At 46.8% G+C, this 15,198-nt stretch overlaps 1 protein-coding gene across 1 annotated transcript in view; it reads left to right on the top strand.

The window, feature by feature from the left end:
- Positions 1–369: 369 nt before the first annotated feature.
- LOC144691353 (uncharacterized) overlaps positions 370–15,198 on the top strand; it is a 190,679-nt gene continuing 175,850 nt past the window's right edge. The window contains exons 1-2 of the mRNA XM_078559370.1: positions 370–431; positions 12,922–13,012. Of these exons, the coding sequence (XP_078415496.1) occupies positions 370–431; positions 12,922–13,012 (153 nt within the window). The remainder of the gene's footprint in view (positions 432–12,921; positions 13,013–15,198) is intronic.

The raw sequence follows: 15,198 nt of genomic DNA on the forward strand, positions 1-15,198 counted from the left end.
CTCTGGATTTCAAATTACCCCGGAAGCACTGATCCATTGGCAGTCGTTGACAATGTAGAGATAGCATAGCAACTGCAGCTGGGACAATGCGAAAGTCTGCAATTACATTGAGTTAGCGCCAGGATAAAGCGCGGTTATATCTGGAGTGGATACAACAGCAATCTTAACTGTCGATTGAAGGGAGGAAACGCAGGGTTATGTATTCGGATTAACGGTGACATATTCGGAATAAACTGCTGCGCACGCAGCGTAACTACCTGCATATTATTGGTGATCCGAGGTAGATATTACGATACTTATGAAAATATTTTTCACTGCTTACACTGCAGAATGGATATGACGTCAACTGTTTGCAGCAGGTAAGACGAAATGGCCCTCGCAAGTGGACACTGGATTAAGAAAGAAGTCAGAGGAGAACCTCCGTGTCCCAGGTAAATTGCACAAGATGAAAATCAGCAGTTTGGAGGCAGAAACTTGCCTAAGAAATCCAAATAAATATAATATTTTTTAGATTATTGAATTTGTAGCTTTAGATAATAAATAATCATTTACATGGCATATGTTTTATGTATTTGCACTAGGTTTTCAATACCTACACAATATACTATTAACCAATGACAGTATATTAATACTCCCAGCACTAGTTCCTACTTGAAATCACAGGATACTTAAGCAGGAGGTACATAGAATCTCAGGGTTGTTACAGTGCAGAAGTAAGCTATTTAGCCCATCCTGTCTTAATGCCACTCTTCTGCCTCCTCCCCATAACTCTGCACATTCTTCCTCTTCCGATAACAATCTAATTCCCTTTTGAATTCCTCGATTGAATCTGCCTCCACCACACTTTCAGGCAGTGCATTCCGGACCTTAAGTACTCGCTGCGTGAGAACATCTTTTGTCATATTACTTTTGCTTCTTTTGCAAATTACTTTAAATTTGTGTCCTCTCATTCTTTACCCTTTCATGAGTGGGAATGGCTTCTTCCTCTCTACTCTGTCCAGACCTCTCATGGGCAGAATTTTACATTCCCCCGTCCGCAGGCTTGAGGGCGAGGGGTGGCTCATCAAATTCTTTGGATGGCTTTCCCACTGGGCTCTTGCCCACCCTGACCTCTCTGCAATTTTACAGTGGGGTGGGTGAGGCCTAGGCTGACCCTCCCACTGCCCTTGCCCCAATTAAGGTGCTTAAGTGGCCAGTTACAACCACTTAAAAGGCAGTTTCTCACCCAGCATTATTTTCAGGCTGGCGGGAGGAGTTCACTGGCAGGGGGAGCCCGAAAGGTCACCCTACTCAGGCCTGGGGTGGGAAGGTTGGGGGGCTGCGCCTCTTTCAACAGCCTAATTTTAACATCGGGTCCCTCCCCAGCCCCCAAAAGGTCTGGCCACTGTGGGTGCTTCCTCCCTCTCCCCCACTAACACGCTTACGCCCCCTAACCACATCACCCCACCCCGCCTTCCCCCTCTCCAACCTCACCTCCCCTTCCTGCCCTGAGACCCTCAAAACCTACCTGGTCCGGGACTGCTGCGACTTCAACTCTGAGGACTGCTTGCAGGCCCAGTCCTGGCCACTGCAGCTTCTGGTGATACTGGGACCTAATTTTTCCAATCTATCTTCATACCTGAAATTTCTACTCCCTGGAACCTTTCTTGTGAATCTTTTCTGCACTCTCTCAAATATCTTCACATCCTTCCCAAAGCGCAGCACCCAAAACTGGGTGCAATACTCCAGCTGAAGCTGAACTAGTGTCTTATACAAGTTTAACGTAACCTCCTTGCTCTTGTACTCTACACCCTTCTCGATAAAACCCAAGATACTGTCTGCTTTATTAACTGTGCCCTCAATCCTGTCCTGCCACCTTCAATGACTTTTGCACATTTAGATCCAGGTCCCTCTGCTCCTGTATTCCCCCTTAGAGTTGTACCCTTTATTTTATATTGTCTCTCCATGTACTTCCTACTAGAATGAATCACTTCACATTTCTCAACATTGAACTTCATATGCCACCTGACCACCCATTCCACCAATTTGTTTATATTCATTTGAAGTTCCACACTATCCTCGCAGTCCACAATGCTTCTAAGTTTTGTATCATCCACAAACTTTGAAATTGTGCCCTGTACACCAAGGCCTAGATTATTAATATTCACCAGGAAAAGTAAGTCTCCCTGGGGGGCTCCACGACAAGCCTTCCTCCAGCCTGAAAAACATTCATTAACCAATGCTTGCTGTTTCCTGTCACTCAACCAATTTCGTATCCATGTTGTTACTTTCCTTTTTATTCCATGAGGTATAACTTCGTTCACAAGTCTGTTGTGTGGCACTGTATCAAATGCTTTTTGGAAGTCCATGTACACCACATGAACAGCATTGTCCTCATTAACCCTCTCTGTTACCTCTTCAAAAAACTCCAAGTTAGTTAAACACAATTTTCCATTAAGAAATCCATGCTGGCTTTCCTTAATTAACTCATATTTACACACAATCAAAAGCATTTGTTTGTGTGACTATTAATTTTGTCCCAAATTATTGTTTCCAGAAGTTTCCCCACCACCAAAATTAAACTGATTGGCCTATAGTTGCTGGGATTATCTTACACCCTTTTTGAACAAGGGTGTAATGTTTGCGATTCTCCAGTCCTCTGGCACACCCCTGAGTCTAAGAAAGACTGAAAATTATGGCCAGTGCCTCCGCAATATCCACTCTCACTTCCCTCAGTATCCTTGGATACGTTTCATCCGGTCCTGGTACCTCATCAACTTAAATACAGACAGCCTATCCAATACCTCCTCATCAATTTTAAACCTCTTTCTATTGCTTGAACTACCTCCTCTTAACCATGACCTCAGCAGCACCTTCTTCCTTGGTAAAGACAAATACAAAGTATTCATTTAATACCTCAGCTATGCCCCCTGCCTCCATGAGTAAATCCCCTTTTTGATCCCTAATCAACCCTACTCCTCCTTTTACCACCCTTTTACTATTATTAAATGCCTATAGAAGACTCAGATTCCCTTTTATGTTGACTGCCAGTCTCTTCTCATACTTCCTCTTTGCTTCTCTTATTTGCCTTTTCACCTACCCTCTAAACCTTCTATATTCAGTCAGGTTTTCAGTTGTATTTTCTACCTGACATCAGTCAGAATCATATTTTTTCTTCCTAATCTTAATATCTATCTCCTTTTTCATCCAGGGAGCTCTGGATCTAGAAAGATCCTTAACATCCCAATGCCACGCCCACACTGCCAACCCCCCCAACCTGTTCATTGAATAGAAAACAATAAAAACAGTCATAGATGAGAAAAATGTTCTCTACCAGTTGTAAGTTCCTGTCCAGGCTGTGCACAAATCGGGCCAGAGTCTCCACAACTCCAAAAAAAATCTTGGTCCCAGTAGTTTTCAGATGAAAGGTTAGAGGGGTGGGGAATAATTATACCATGATACATAGAATTAATTCACTTTCCATTTTTTAGTTAGACATTTGTCCTTATTTTTAATATAATGCTATGGTTTTATATTACATTTATTGTTAAATTGCAAAACTTAAGACAATTTGGGAAGAAGGGGAGTAGAGCTGGTTGGCACACAAGGACTAGATTTCACTGCTCCTGCTAGAGAAAGGTTGGTGCGTGACCTCCACCCCGCCATAACCTTGATGCAAATTAAGTTGTTTAATATTGAAGACTGATCTTTAAACTTGATCTTTGCCAGCAAGACGGAGCCCACCACTGCTAGGAGAGGAAAGTGCATGCAGTGGTGCAGTAGGATTGCTACTTTAGAGGAGTAGAAGAGCCCCAGGAGTCATTGTTATATTGTTTCACAGTGAACTAGAACACTATTTAACTAACTGTCTAATTAGAAATAAAAATGAAATCAATGCATTTATTGTGGATCTTGTGCAACAGAAACTGCTGATGTTTAAAATCAGAGACAAATGCACATCTATGGGCGGAATTGTCCCAGATTTTCACTGAGTGCAGTAGTGGGTGGGTAAAACGATGTTTTACCTGCCGGCCGCAATGGCGGCTTTCACACTATATCACCCCAAACCTGCTGCATTAATTATGCATTCCCGGGAAACACGCCGTTTCCATGGCGGACAGACTCTCATTCGCCCGCCACGCCCTCACCTCACTGCTTCAGAACGCCAGGCGCCATATTTAAAGTCAAGCCATGCACTCACATCTAAGAACATAAGAAATAGGAACAGGAGTAGACCTTTTGGCCCCTTGAGCCTGTTCTGCCATTCAATAAGATCGTGACTGATCTCAGTACTTTCAGTCCACGACTGCTGCAAAGAAGACATGGCCCTGAAAGGCAAAAAGACTGCAGCTTCCAGGTTTAATGATGTGTCCCTCGAGCGCCTTTTGGATGCAGTGGATGCTCGTTGTGATGTCCTCTACCCCCACTCTGACCACAGGATGGGCAGCAACCTCACTAATCCGGCTTGGGAGGTGGTGGCAGTGGTGGTCAGCGCCAATGCCCTTCAAAAGAGGACAGCCACCCAGTGTCACAAGAGGATGAATGATCTCCTCCATTCCACCAGGGTAAGTCACTCCTCTCATCACTCTCAACTCTCACACACTCAAACCCATCACACATCCACAGGGCCCTCACTCACTGCCAGTTCAAGAGACATCACCATTCATTCTCTCACACACACCTTCATTGTCCTCAACCCATCCATGGGACCACTCACCACTGATACATGCCAGCCATACATCATCTGGCCTGGCAGGTGTCCTGCTTACCCTCTTTCCATCTCTATTTATGCAGGACAAGCTGGCACACAAGAGGGAGAGGCTGCAGATGGGTGGTGGAATGTCTGAAATCGGGGTCCTCACACACTTTCCAGCAGTGCAACATCCATCAGACAACTATGCTATGAGTGATGTGTCCTGTTTCACAGGCCACTGCCATGCACTAATTATCTCGCCTTACTTCTGCATGCACATCTGGGAAACAGCCGACGGAGCCCATGACCCAGGGCCTCCAATCAATCCCTGAAAAAACCTCTGAAGAGGAATTTAGAGGCACCCTCCTTGAAGTCCCATCACAGCGCTCACCCATACCCTCCACCAGCGCAGAAATGCACACCTCGGTGGGACCTAGTTTTACAGTAGCTTTGAGATTGCAATCTGGTGAGCACATCGCACTTTCTGATCTGCAGCAGAGATTTCCCAGGTGTCCAGCACTCTGATGACTGCTGGAGGCCAGAAATTTGCTGAGTCCAAATCAGATGACAAGCCTCTGGACTTGGTCATGTCACAGTTGCTGGAGCTGCAAAGGTAAGCTCTGGAACATCATGAAGGGATGTCCGCTGCACTCCTCAGATTGCAAGGCACGATGGAGGACTCCATGCACCTTCAGTCTGAGGTGATAATGCATCGAGATCAACACTGGTCGGATGGCGGCCACCATGGAGACCTTGGTCCAGGACGTCGCTCCTGCACTGTTGCATGGGCTGAACTCCATCGCTAATGCCATAGTTGGCCTCCAGCAGTGTGTACGCGAGAAGGGTGCGGGGCAGCACAATCTCACTCCAGCTACCCCTTCTCCTCAAGGAGTCAACCAGGGTCCCTTGGGCACTCATAGGGAGCAGGATCAGCAGGTGTACCCCTTGGGACCATCCGTCCAGGTGACACTGGGAGTGCCCATCCCATCCGAATCCCCTCTTCCTGTGACCTCAGCAGCTCCAGCTCCATAAGCCAAGGAGGATGCCACTGCCACACAGAAGGACCCTGAAAGCAGGCCAGGGCCCTCAAGGTCTTGGCCCTCTAGAGGCTGCCCACCAAGGTCATCACAGACAGGGCATAGCAGTCATCAGGCTACCTCCACATCCACTGTGGATGGCTAGGGAGCACCAAGATGTAGCGGCAGGGTTAGGAAAGTTAATAAGATGTAACTCTTTTAGGAGTCAAGCAATTAAACGAAATGAACAAAATGAGGAATAAAATAAACACAGCCCCTAAGTCAGGTCAGCTGTAAAACCAAGGACAAAATTTAAATGAAATGAAAATTAAACCAAAATGTGATTAAAGGGGTCAATAAAACACCCCAGTCCCCGCGGTGCCCACCGAGCATGGAAGGCCTCGAGAGTGCCGGCAGACACCGCGTGCTCCCTCTCCAGGGACACCCAGCCGCGAACGTAGCCGTGGAAGAGGGACAAACAATCGGGCGGGACTCCCCCCTCGATCGCCCGCTGCCTGGACCTGTTAATGGCCAACTTAGCCAGGCCCAGGAGCAGGTTCACGAGGAGGTCCTCCTCCTTCCCGACCCCCTTTCGCACCGGGTGTCCGTAGATCAGGAGCGTGGGACTGAAGTGCAAACAAAACAGCAACAGAAGGTTTTTTAAATAACTAAAAAGGTAGTGCAGCCTATGACACCCTATATAAACGTAGGCCACGGACTCCACAAGACCGCAAAAAGAGCAGGTGTCTTGGGAGTCCGTGAATCTACACATTCTACGGTTGTAGGGGACTGCTGCATGCAACACCCTCTAACCCAGGTCCCCGATAGAAAGCGGGAGGACACCTCCGTAGAGCGCCTCCCATCGGGGGCCTCCACCGCCGGACGGCAACAAGGCACGCCAGGGCGTGTCTGGGCGGCGGACGAGGGCGAGAAAATGGAAGGTGTGCAGCAGCAGTCCATACAGAAAACTCCTCTGTGCCGTGCCAAATGGCACGGAGGGCATGTCCCCGAGGTGGCTCATATTGCGGGGCACCGGCACCCGAGGGAGGTTTCGGGGCTTGGGGCCGATGTGGAATTCTGTCCGAACAGGGGAATGTTCAGCAGGAAGACCACCGCGCACCTGGGCCACCTCGAGACCTAAAATTACAACGGGTCCGAGCATGACCGTCCTTAGGTCTTGGATAAGATGTAACTCTTGTAGAGTTAAAACAATTACCTAAATTATCAATAACAAGGGAGAAATCAAGCACAGCCCCTAAGTCAGGTCAGCTGTAAAATCAAGGAAAAAAAACTTTAAAGGAACCTTACAAACATCAAATCAAGATGTGATTAAAGGGGTCAACAAAACACCCCAGTCCCCGCAGTGCCCACCGGGCACGGAAGGCCTCGACGGTGCCGGCAGACACCGCGTGCTCCCTCTCCAGGGACACCCGGCCGCAAACGTAGCCGCGGAAGAGGGACAAACAATCGGGCGGTACTCCCCCCTCGATCGCTCGCTGCCTGGACTTGTTAATGGCCAACCTGGCCAAGCCCAGGAGCAGGTTCACAAGGAGGTCCTCCTCCTTCCCGACCCCCTTCCGCACCGGGTGTCCGTAGATCAGGAGCGTGGGACTGAAGTGTAAACAAAACAACGACATTGGATAAGATGTAACTCTTTTCGAGTCAAAACAATAAACTAAATTAACACAATAAGGGATAAATCAGGCACAGCCCCTAAGTCAGTTCAGCTGTAAAACCAAGGACAAAGTTTAAAGGAAACTTACAAACATTAAACCAAAATGTGATTAAAAGGGTCAACAAAACACCCCAGTCCCCGCGGTGCCCACCGGGCACGGAAGGCCTCGATGGTGCCGGCAGACACCGCGTGCTCCCTTTCCAGGGACATCCGGCCGCGAACGTAGCCGCGGAAGAGGGACAAACAATCGGGCGGGACTCCCCCGTCGATCGCCCGCTGCCTGGACCTGTTGATGGCCAACTTGGCCAAGCCCAGGAGCAGGTTCACAAGGAGGTCCTCCTCCTTCCCGACCCCCTTCCGCACCGGGTGTCCGTAGATCAGGAGCGTGGGACTGAAGTGTAAACAAAACAACAACATTGGATAAGATGTAACTCTTTCGAGTACATTCACAGTTCTTGGTTTCCGGGAGTGGGACATGAACCCACAACCCTCTGATTCAAAGGCGAGGGTGCTATGAACTGAGCCACAGCTGACACCTCTAATAGTTAAGATGTAACTCTTTTGAGTCAAAACAATAAACTAAATTAACAAAAACAAGGGAGAAATCAAGCACAGCCCCTAAGTCAGGTCAGCTGTAAAATCAAGGAAAAACTTTAAAGGAACCTTACAAACATCAAACTAAGATGCGATTAAAGGGGTCAACAAAACATCCCAGTCCCCGCGGTGCCCACCGGGCACGGAAGGCGTCGATGGTGCCGGCAGACACCGCGTGCTCCCTTTCCAGGGACATCCGGCCGCGAACGTAGCCGCGGAAGAGGGACAAACAATCGGGCGGGACTCCCCCGTCGATCGCCCGCTGCCTGGACCTGTTGATGGCCAACTTGGCCAGGCCCAGGAGCAGGTTCACGAGGAGGTCCTCCTCCTTCCCGACCCCCTTCCGCACCGGGTGTCCGTAGATCAGGAGCGTGGGACTAAAGTGTAAACAAAACAACAACATTGGATAAGATGTAGTTGCATGGCTTGGGCTTGGGTATTAATCACTTGTACATATTGTTCACTCTTGTCAATAAACTTCCAAGAGTGTCTCCCTGCCTATGGCTCCTTATTCTGATCAGTAGTGTTCTTGTCACTCGGATGTGAAACCTTTCTGCACAAGATAATGGCAGGTGTGCCAGTCCAGGGCCTCTTCCCTGTGCTTTGTGCAGCCTTCAGACCAAAGTGATGGTCCAGCCTCACACTCCCTAGACACATTACTGATGCCTGCACCTCGACGGTGCTTGTCATTGTGGGCAGGCGTCACAGAGTTCCATCATTCTCTGTGTGCTCTCGGCACTTTTAAGGTGGGGCTGGCCCCCATCTCTTCAGCATCTGTGACCAGTGACGCTGTGCTCCTGAAGGGGTCAGGTGGTGAAGGCAGACAAAGGATCAGATGCTTTTAAAGTTTCATGGCTGCATCACTATGATATGACCCTGATCAGAGTGCAAGCGAGTATGCCCTTGGCCAGACAGGAGTCAGACATTCTCAGAGACTATATGAAGATCAATGGAGTGCCCTCACTGTATGTCGTCATCATCCTCCTGCAATCAAGTGACTATTAGGGCCTCTACTGCATCTTCATGACAGGAGCACTATCACAGAGGGTATTCACGCTGCCATAAGCCAGACTGGAAAACGTTCGTAGATGCAATGTGAGGATCTACGGTGCCTCCTCACTGCATTTTGTCATCATCCTCCGCAAATCTAGAAGCTATGAGGCTCTCCGAGACGCGCCTGCCTTGTCTGGCCAGTGCGAGGGCCTCATCCCCCTCATCGTCACCTTTGACGACTTGCTCACCCTCACCCCCATCGGTGCCTTCCTCATCGGAGGAGACCTCTAGTTCATCAATCTCCTCCTCAGCTAGTTCCTCTCTCCGTTGCAGTTAAGGCTGCAGCAGATGATGATGATGCATGACACCCTCTGTGGATTGTATTGCAGGGCTCCATCAGACAGGTCCAGGCACCAGAACCTCATTTTCAACATCCCAATGGTCTCCTCCACCAAGTTGAGAGTTGCAGCATGAGCCTCATTATACCGTCGCTCTGCTGCAGTCTGATGCTGCTGCACGGATCTCATCAGCCACATCCTCTGTGGGTAGCCCTTGACCCTGAGGAGCCAACCCTGCAGCTTCTGTAGAACCTTGAAGACTTCAGGGATCTGTGACCAGCTGAGAATGTAGGAGTTGTGGACACTCCCTGGAAGCCGTGCGCAGATCTGCAGGATGCCTTTGTGGTGGTTGTACACCAGCTGCACATTCAGCGAATGGAATACCTTGCAGTTGATGTAGTTGACCGCGTGTAGCAATGGAGATCTAAGCGCCACGTGAGTGCAGTTGATGACACACTGCACACGTGGAAAAGCCGAGATCGGGGAAAATCCAATTGCTCTTGCATCCTGGCTGTCCTGGTCCTGGGTGAAATGCACAAAATTGTGTTCCCTCTCAAAGATGGCATCCATGACCTCATGGATGCATTTGTGGGTGGAGGCTTGTGATAACCCACAGAGGTCACCTGTGGAGCCCTGAAAGGAACCACTGGCATAGAAATTGAGCACTGTGGTCACTTTCACAGCCACTTGCAGTGGATGCCCTCTATGCCCCTAGGCCCCAAATCCTGCAGCAGGTGGCAGATGTGACCGACCAGTTCCTAAGACATGTACGGTCTTCAGCGACACTGGTTCTCAGTCATCTGTAGTATCTATAGATCCTGTGTCTAGCTAGGTGCCGACCAGCAATGGCTCACTGTGGCTCTTTGGCGTGTGCAGGAGCCCCAGCCACCCTTCTTCCAGAGGGTGCTGCTCCTCCTTCTGCGCAGCCAGGCGCCTCAGTTGCTCTATTCTCCGTCATCTCTAATCTCTGTACGTCACGAGGCATACAGCTAGGTCATCAGGCTCCATGATCCTGAGGCACTCTTCCTGCAGGATGGAAGAGAGAGAGTTGTGGGTTAGGATGCGTTTACTAAGAACCTGTCTTGGTTAAGCCTGAAGGCCCCTTAATGCATCCTGGAGAGTGCTGCCCACCACTTGGATGGCCAGAGTTTAGTGCGCTGCATGGCTGCCTGAAACCCCACCCACCTCCGCCTCACTCCACCTGACTGACTGGCAGCAGCTTTGCCCACTGGACTGCATGCTGTGCCCTCAGCTCAGGCGCAGGCAATCTCCTAACCCGCACTGCAAGGCTGCAAAGCTTGAACCATGGGGGAGACTGGTCCAAACTGGGATGATGACATTGTAAGGAGTTGAGTGCCTTCCCCAGTGACGGCTCCACGGCCAGCTTTAGCAAGGAGATTGTACAACGTGCCCAATCGTCCAACTGTTCTGCAGTCCACTAAAAAGCTCATTAGTTTTCAGTCTGTGTCCAAGGGGTGAAAAGCTCTGGAGCTCTTGGTGGCACTTTGATGCCTCTGCGTTGCTTGAGTGGGCAGAGAAGCTAGAGGCCCAAATCCAACCATATCAATGTGGCTGTGCCTGAACTGTCTCAGCTGCAGAGGAATGGTCACTTTATACAAAGTTTCCCTAACACGTGACTGCCTCCCTCACCCACCCCCCTCCCACCCCTACCCCTCACATGCTTGTGCGCTACCTTCAACTGCAGGGCACCCCTTGTCCACCCCCCCCAATGCATCTGAACTGCACGGCAGCCCTTGTCCCCCCCCCCACAACACGCCTCAACCTTGAAGTCCAACAGGCAACCTGAGCAAAAGCTGTGCAACATTACTGTGCACTCACATTCGAGTTCCCCTTAAAGTGCAGCCCGCCAAGTGCTTGCCTTTTATATGCTGTTGTGAAACACCCGTCAGTGTGCAATCACGCCAACGTGAACGGACGATCCAGTGGTGGGGGGGGGTGCGGGAGCGATTCCGGCGGGCTGGGCTTATAGTGATATGCAGATGTGTTACAATGAGGTTCCTGACATCCGATGGCGGGAAACGCAGCCTGCCATCGGCAGTAGAGCAGACAATCGCAAATGGTTTCATGATGCCGTGAAACTGATTTTTGGCCTTCTCGCCATATTGTCCACTTACGCCACCGAATGTGCCCGATGTCAGCGGGCATGGAAAATTCCGCGCTATGAATTAATTTTACTATTAAGTAGTTTATTTTAGTACTACATTAGATTATAAATGTCCGTCGGTTTAAATTTAAAATACTTGGCTCGACTTTCTATTGTTGCTGTATTCCTCATGGTGAAACTGTGTTGAGTATAACAGTATTCTTATTGTGAGTTTTACAATAGTACTTAAGCAATCATAACTCTTCCTTAGCCTCACTTGCAATTTAATTTTCCTTATTTCTTAGTTTTAATCAGATTGACAGCTATCAGTTTAGGTGAATGTCACTCCGTGTTGTCATCAGTAGCGGGGTGTGGCTGGGGTGATGGCAAAGAACAGTTGCAGAATAAAGTTCTCTGTATCTACATGCATCTTAACCCTAACTCCATTCAGCTTCATCTTCAAAGGAAGACCATTCTCTTCTGCACGTTGTGTATGTGAACTTTCTGTTTCACACAACAGCCATCACCTGATATTTGTAATACCATGTTTGCATTTGTACCCACTGTGGGCAAGGTTGTGACTACCCAACATTAGTTCACTTTAGGCCCTTAGAGCTACTGAAGAAAAGAGGATTTATTTCCATCAACCTTATCTGGATTTGATGACAGTCCCACAAGGTGAAAGAAAGTTTTGATAATTTTCCAATTACATGCTGATGTGTTGAGCTTCACTGTTAGTCAATGGAGGTTCTTATTTACAAGTAGATAAGTAATTCCTCAAGATGAAAGCATTCAGTCGCATATTTTAGCTTTCATAGAAATTAAGCATACACTAATAATTACTCTTAATAATGATCACGCATATATTTGAGATTACACAAACGATAATACAGTTTACTGTAGAGTTCACTGCTTTACAGGTTTCAAGTTCAAAGGGTTAACCGCAGACCAGGTCTTGTCGGATCCTGAACAATCTGTTTTAACACCCCTCTTTATATATTTTTTTCTCCAGTATGGATTCATATATTATGAAAGGATGACCACATCCCATTGTCCACTGAATGAACTTCAGTTTTAACCAGAGATTCTCCCATTCACGTTATCAAGTGTTAATCTTAACTGAGTTGTTAGTCAAATAATTAAACTGGGGAAAGCTAGAGACCCAACACTTTAGTTATCTCTTGACTGTATGCCACAACAAAGTTCTCTGAGAAGTTGGACAACCAAATTATAATTGCTTAGAAGGGTGGCACCATTACCCAACCAACTATCTCACAGTTTTGTGACTTATGAAGGTCGATCCAATTGACTAACAAAGTCTGTTTTGCCTCTGTTGAACTTTTATCAGCTATATATTCCTGTCCTGACATTTCCCAGTTTCCAGTGACGGAGCTTCCTGCTGGCAGTACATATTCACAAAATAGCTGAACAAATCCACTGTGGCACCAAGTTCTGTCTTCTATCTGCATTGTAATTTGAGTTTCTTTCTTGTCACGGTGTATTTTAAAATTAAGTTTTGTCATTTATAGGCATGGCCATGGATTGGCAGTTGCTGGAAACATAGCATTCATATTTGGAGGCTGTTCTACCTTTAATATAAAAGTGAGTAATTCTGTGGGTGTTACTTTCATTTTTATTCAGTAAATTTCAAGATATTGTCAATTTTTAATATCTATAACATGACAATCATTATGTGATACTGACCTTCGATATTCAATTACTTAACTGAGCAGAAACTTTGAAGTTTTGATGCCCACATCTGTTTTGACAGTTGCTTTTCCATTGCTAGCAGGTTGTTATACACAAGAAATTGTAGACTTCTGATTATCAATGGAAACTTTACAGCCTGCTAACTGATTTTAACAGTTTATAGATAATTCTCAGTTTATCAGACTAGTAACATTATATCTCATATATCCCAAAAGCAGAAGAGGAAATTGAGGCTTTAGAAAGGAAAATTCTAGGGTGTGAGGCTAGGCAGCTAAAGGCTCAGCTTTGAGTTGAGGTTTACATATCAACAGATGGAAATTACAACACAAAAACAGGCCTTTGGGCCCAACCTATCCATGTTAGTGTTTCTGTGTAAGCAGTTGGTTCCAATCACATTCACTCATCCTGTTTGCATATCTCTTAACTATTTTTCCTTCATCTTCCTATCTAATATAGAATGTTAACATTGCTTATGCCTAATCATCTCTCTTGTAATGAATGTTTTCCTGTCCTCTGATCTAAATCTCTTTTGTTTAATCTTGCATCTGTAATTGCTCGTGTTTGATCCCTCAACTACTGCAAATAGTCAACTTCCTTTTACCATTCTTTCCAATTTAAAACTCCTCTATCCAATCACCTTGTAATCTATGTTGTTTTAACAATGAAGCCCCAAGTGTTCAAACTTTTCTTCGTATTTGTGTTTCCTCACACCAAGCAATATCCTGGTCTTGAAACATCTCTAAAACCTTAGTATGCTTCTTACAGAGTCGAGTCCAGTATTTCACACTGTACTCTAACAGCAACAACTTATATCTGTTTAGCATCTTTAATGTAATAAAATATCCCAAAGCAGATGGGAAGCATTATAATGCAAATTTGACACTGAGCCACATAAGGCGATTTTAGGCCACATGACCAAAAGCTTGGTCAAAAAGGTAGAAGTGTCTTAAAGGGGGAAAGAGAGGGAGAGAGGTGGAGAGGTTTAGTGAGGGAATTCCAAAGTTTAGGGCCTTGGTAGTTGAAAACACAGCCACCAATGGTGGAGTAAATGAAACCCAGCTGTTCAAGAGGCAAGAATTAGATGAACGCAGATATCTTAGAGGGCTGTAGGGCTGACTGAGATTACAGAGATAGGGAGCAAGCGACCACAGGGGTGATGGGTGAATGGAATTTGATGCGAGTTAGAACACGAGCAAAAAAACTTTCATTGACATCAGATTTACGGAGAGTGGGAGGGTGGCCAGGAGTTCTTGAAATAGTCAAATCTAGAGATAACAAGGGCATACTTGTAGGTTTCATCAGCAGTTGAGCTGAGGCAGGGAGTAGGCGATGATACGGAGCTGGAAGTAGACAGACTTAGTGATGACGTGATATGTATCCAGAAGTTCAGCCCAGGGTCAAAAGTTATACCAAGGTTATGAACAGTCTGAATGAGCCTCAGACAGTTGCCAGGAAAAGGGATGGTGTTCTTGGCTAGTGAATGAAGTTTGCCATGGGGAATGAAGACAATGGCTTAGATCGTCCCAATATTTAATTGTGAATCTAGTACTGAATGCTGATTGCATCCAAAGTGGAAACTCTACCCAACTGTCAGATCCCCTGTTCTTTCATAGCACCAAGCCTACTTCCATTCCATTTATCTGCTCTAACACAGTTTGGCATTATAGTTTTGTACTGACTTTTCCTCTTTCTAATCGGATTTTAAACTTATCATAATTCGATCACGACTCCCAACACCCCTAACTTCAGTTAACTCATCTACCTGATCTACACTATTTCATTATTCATAACCAGATTTAGCAAAACCTTTGAGCCTGCTCCGCCGTTTAATAAGATCATGGCTGATCTGATAGTAACCTCAAATCTGCATCCCGCCTACCCCAAAAACCTATCACCCCCTTGCTTACCAAGAATCTATCCACCTCTGCCTTAAAAATATTCAAAGACTCTGCTTCTACCGCCTTTTCAGAAAGAGAGTTCCAAAGACTCATAACCCTCTGAGAGAGAAAATTTCACCTCATCTCCATTTTAAATGGACGACCTCTTATTTTTAAATAGTGACCCCCTAGTTTTAGATTCTTCCACGAGAGGAAACA

The sequence above is a fragment of the Cetorhinus maximus genome, chromosome 2, assembly GCF_964194155.1.
Source record: "Cetorhinus maximus chromosome 2, sCetMax3.hap1.1, whole genome shotgun sequence".
In the NCBI taxonomy this organism is placed as follows: domain Eukaryota; kingdom Metazoa; phylum Chordata; class Chondrichthyes; order Lamniformes; family Cetorhinidae; genus Cetorhinus; species Cetorhinus maximus.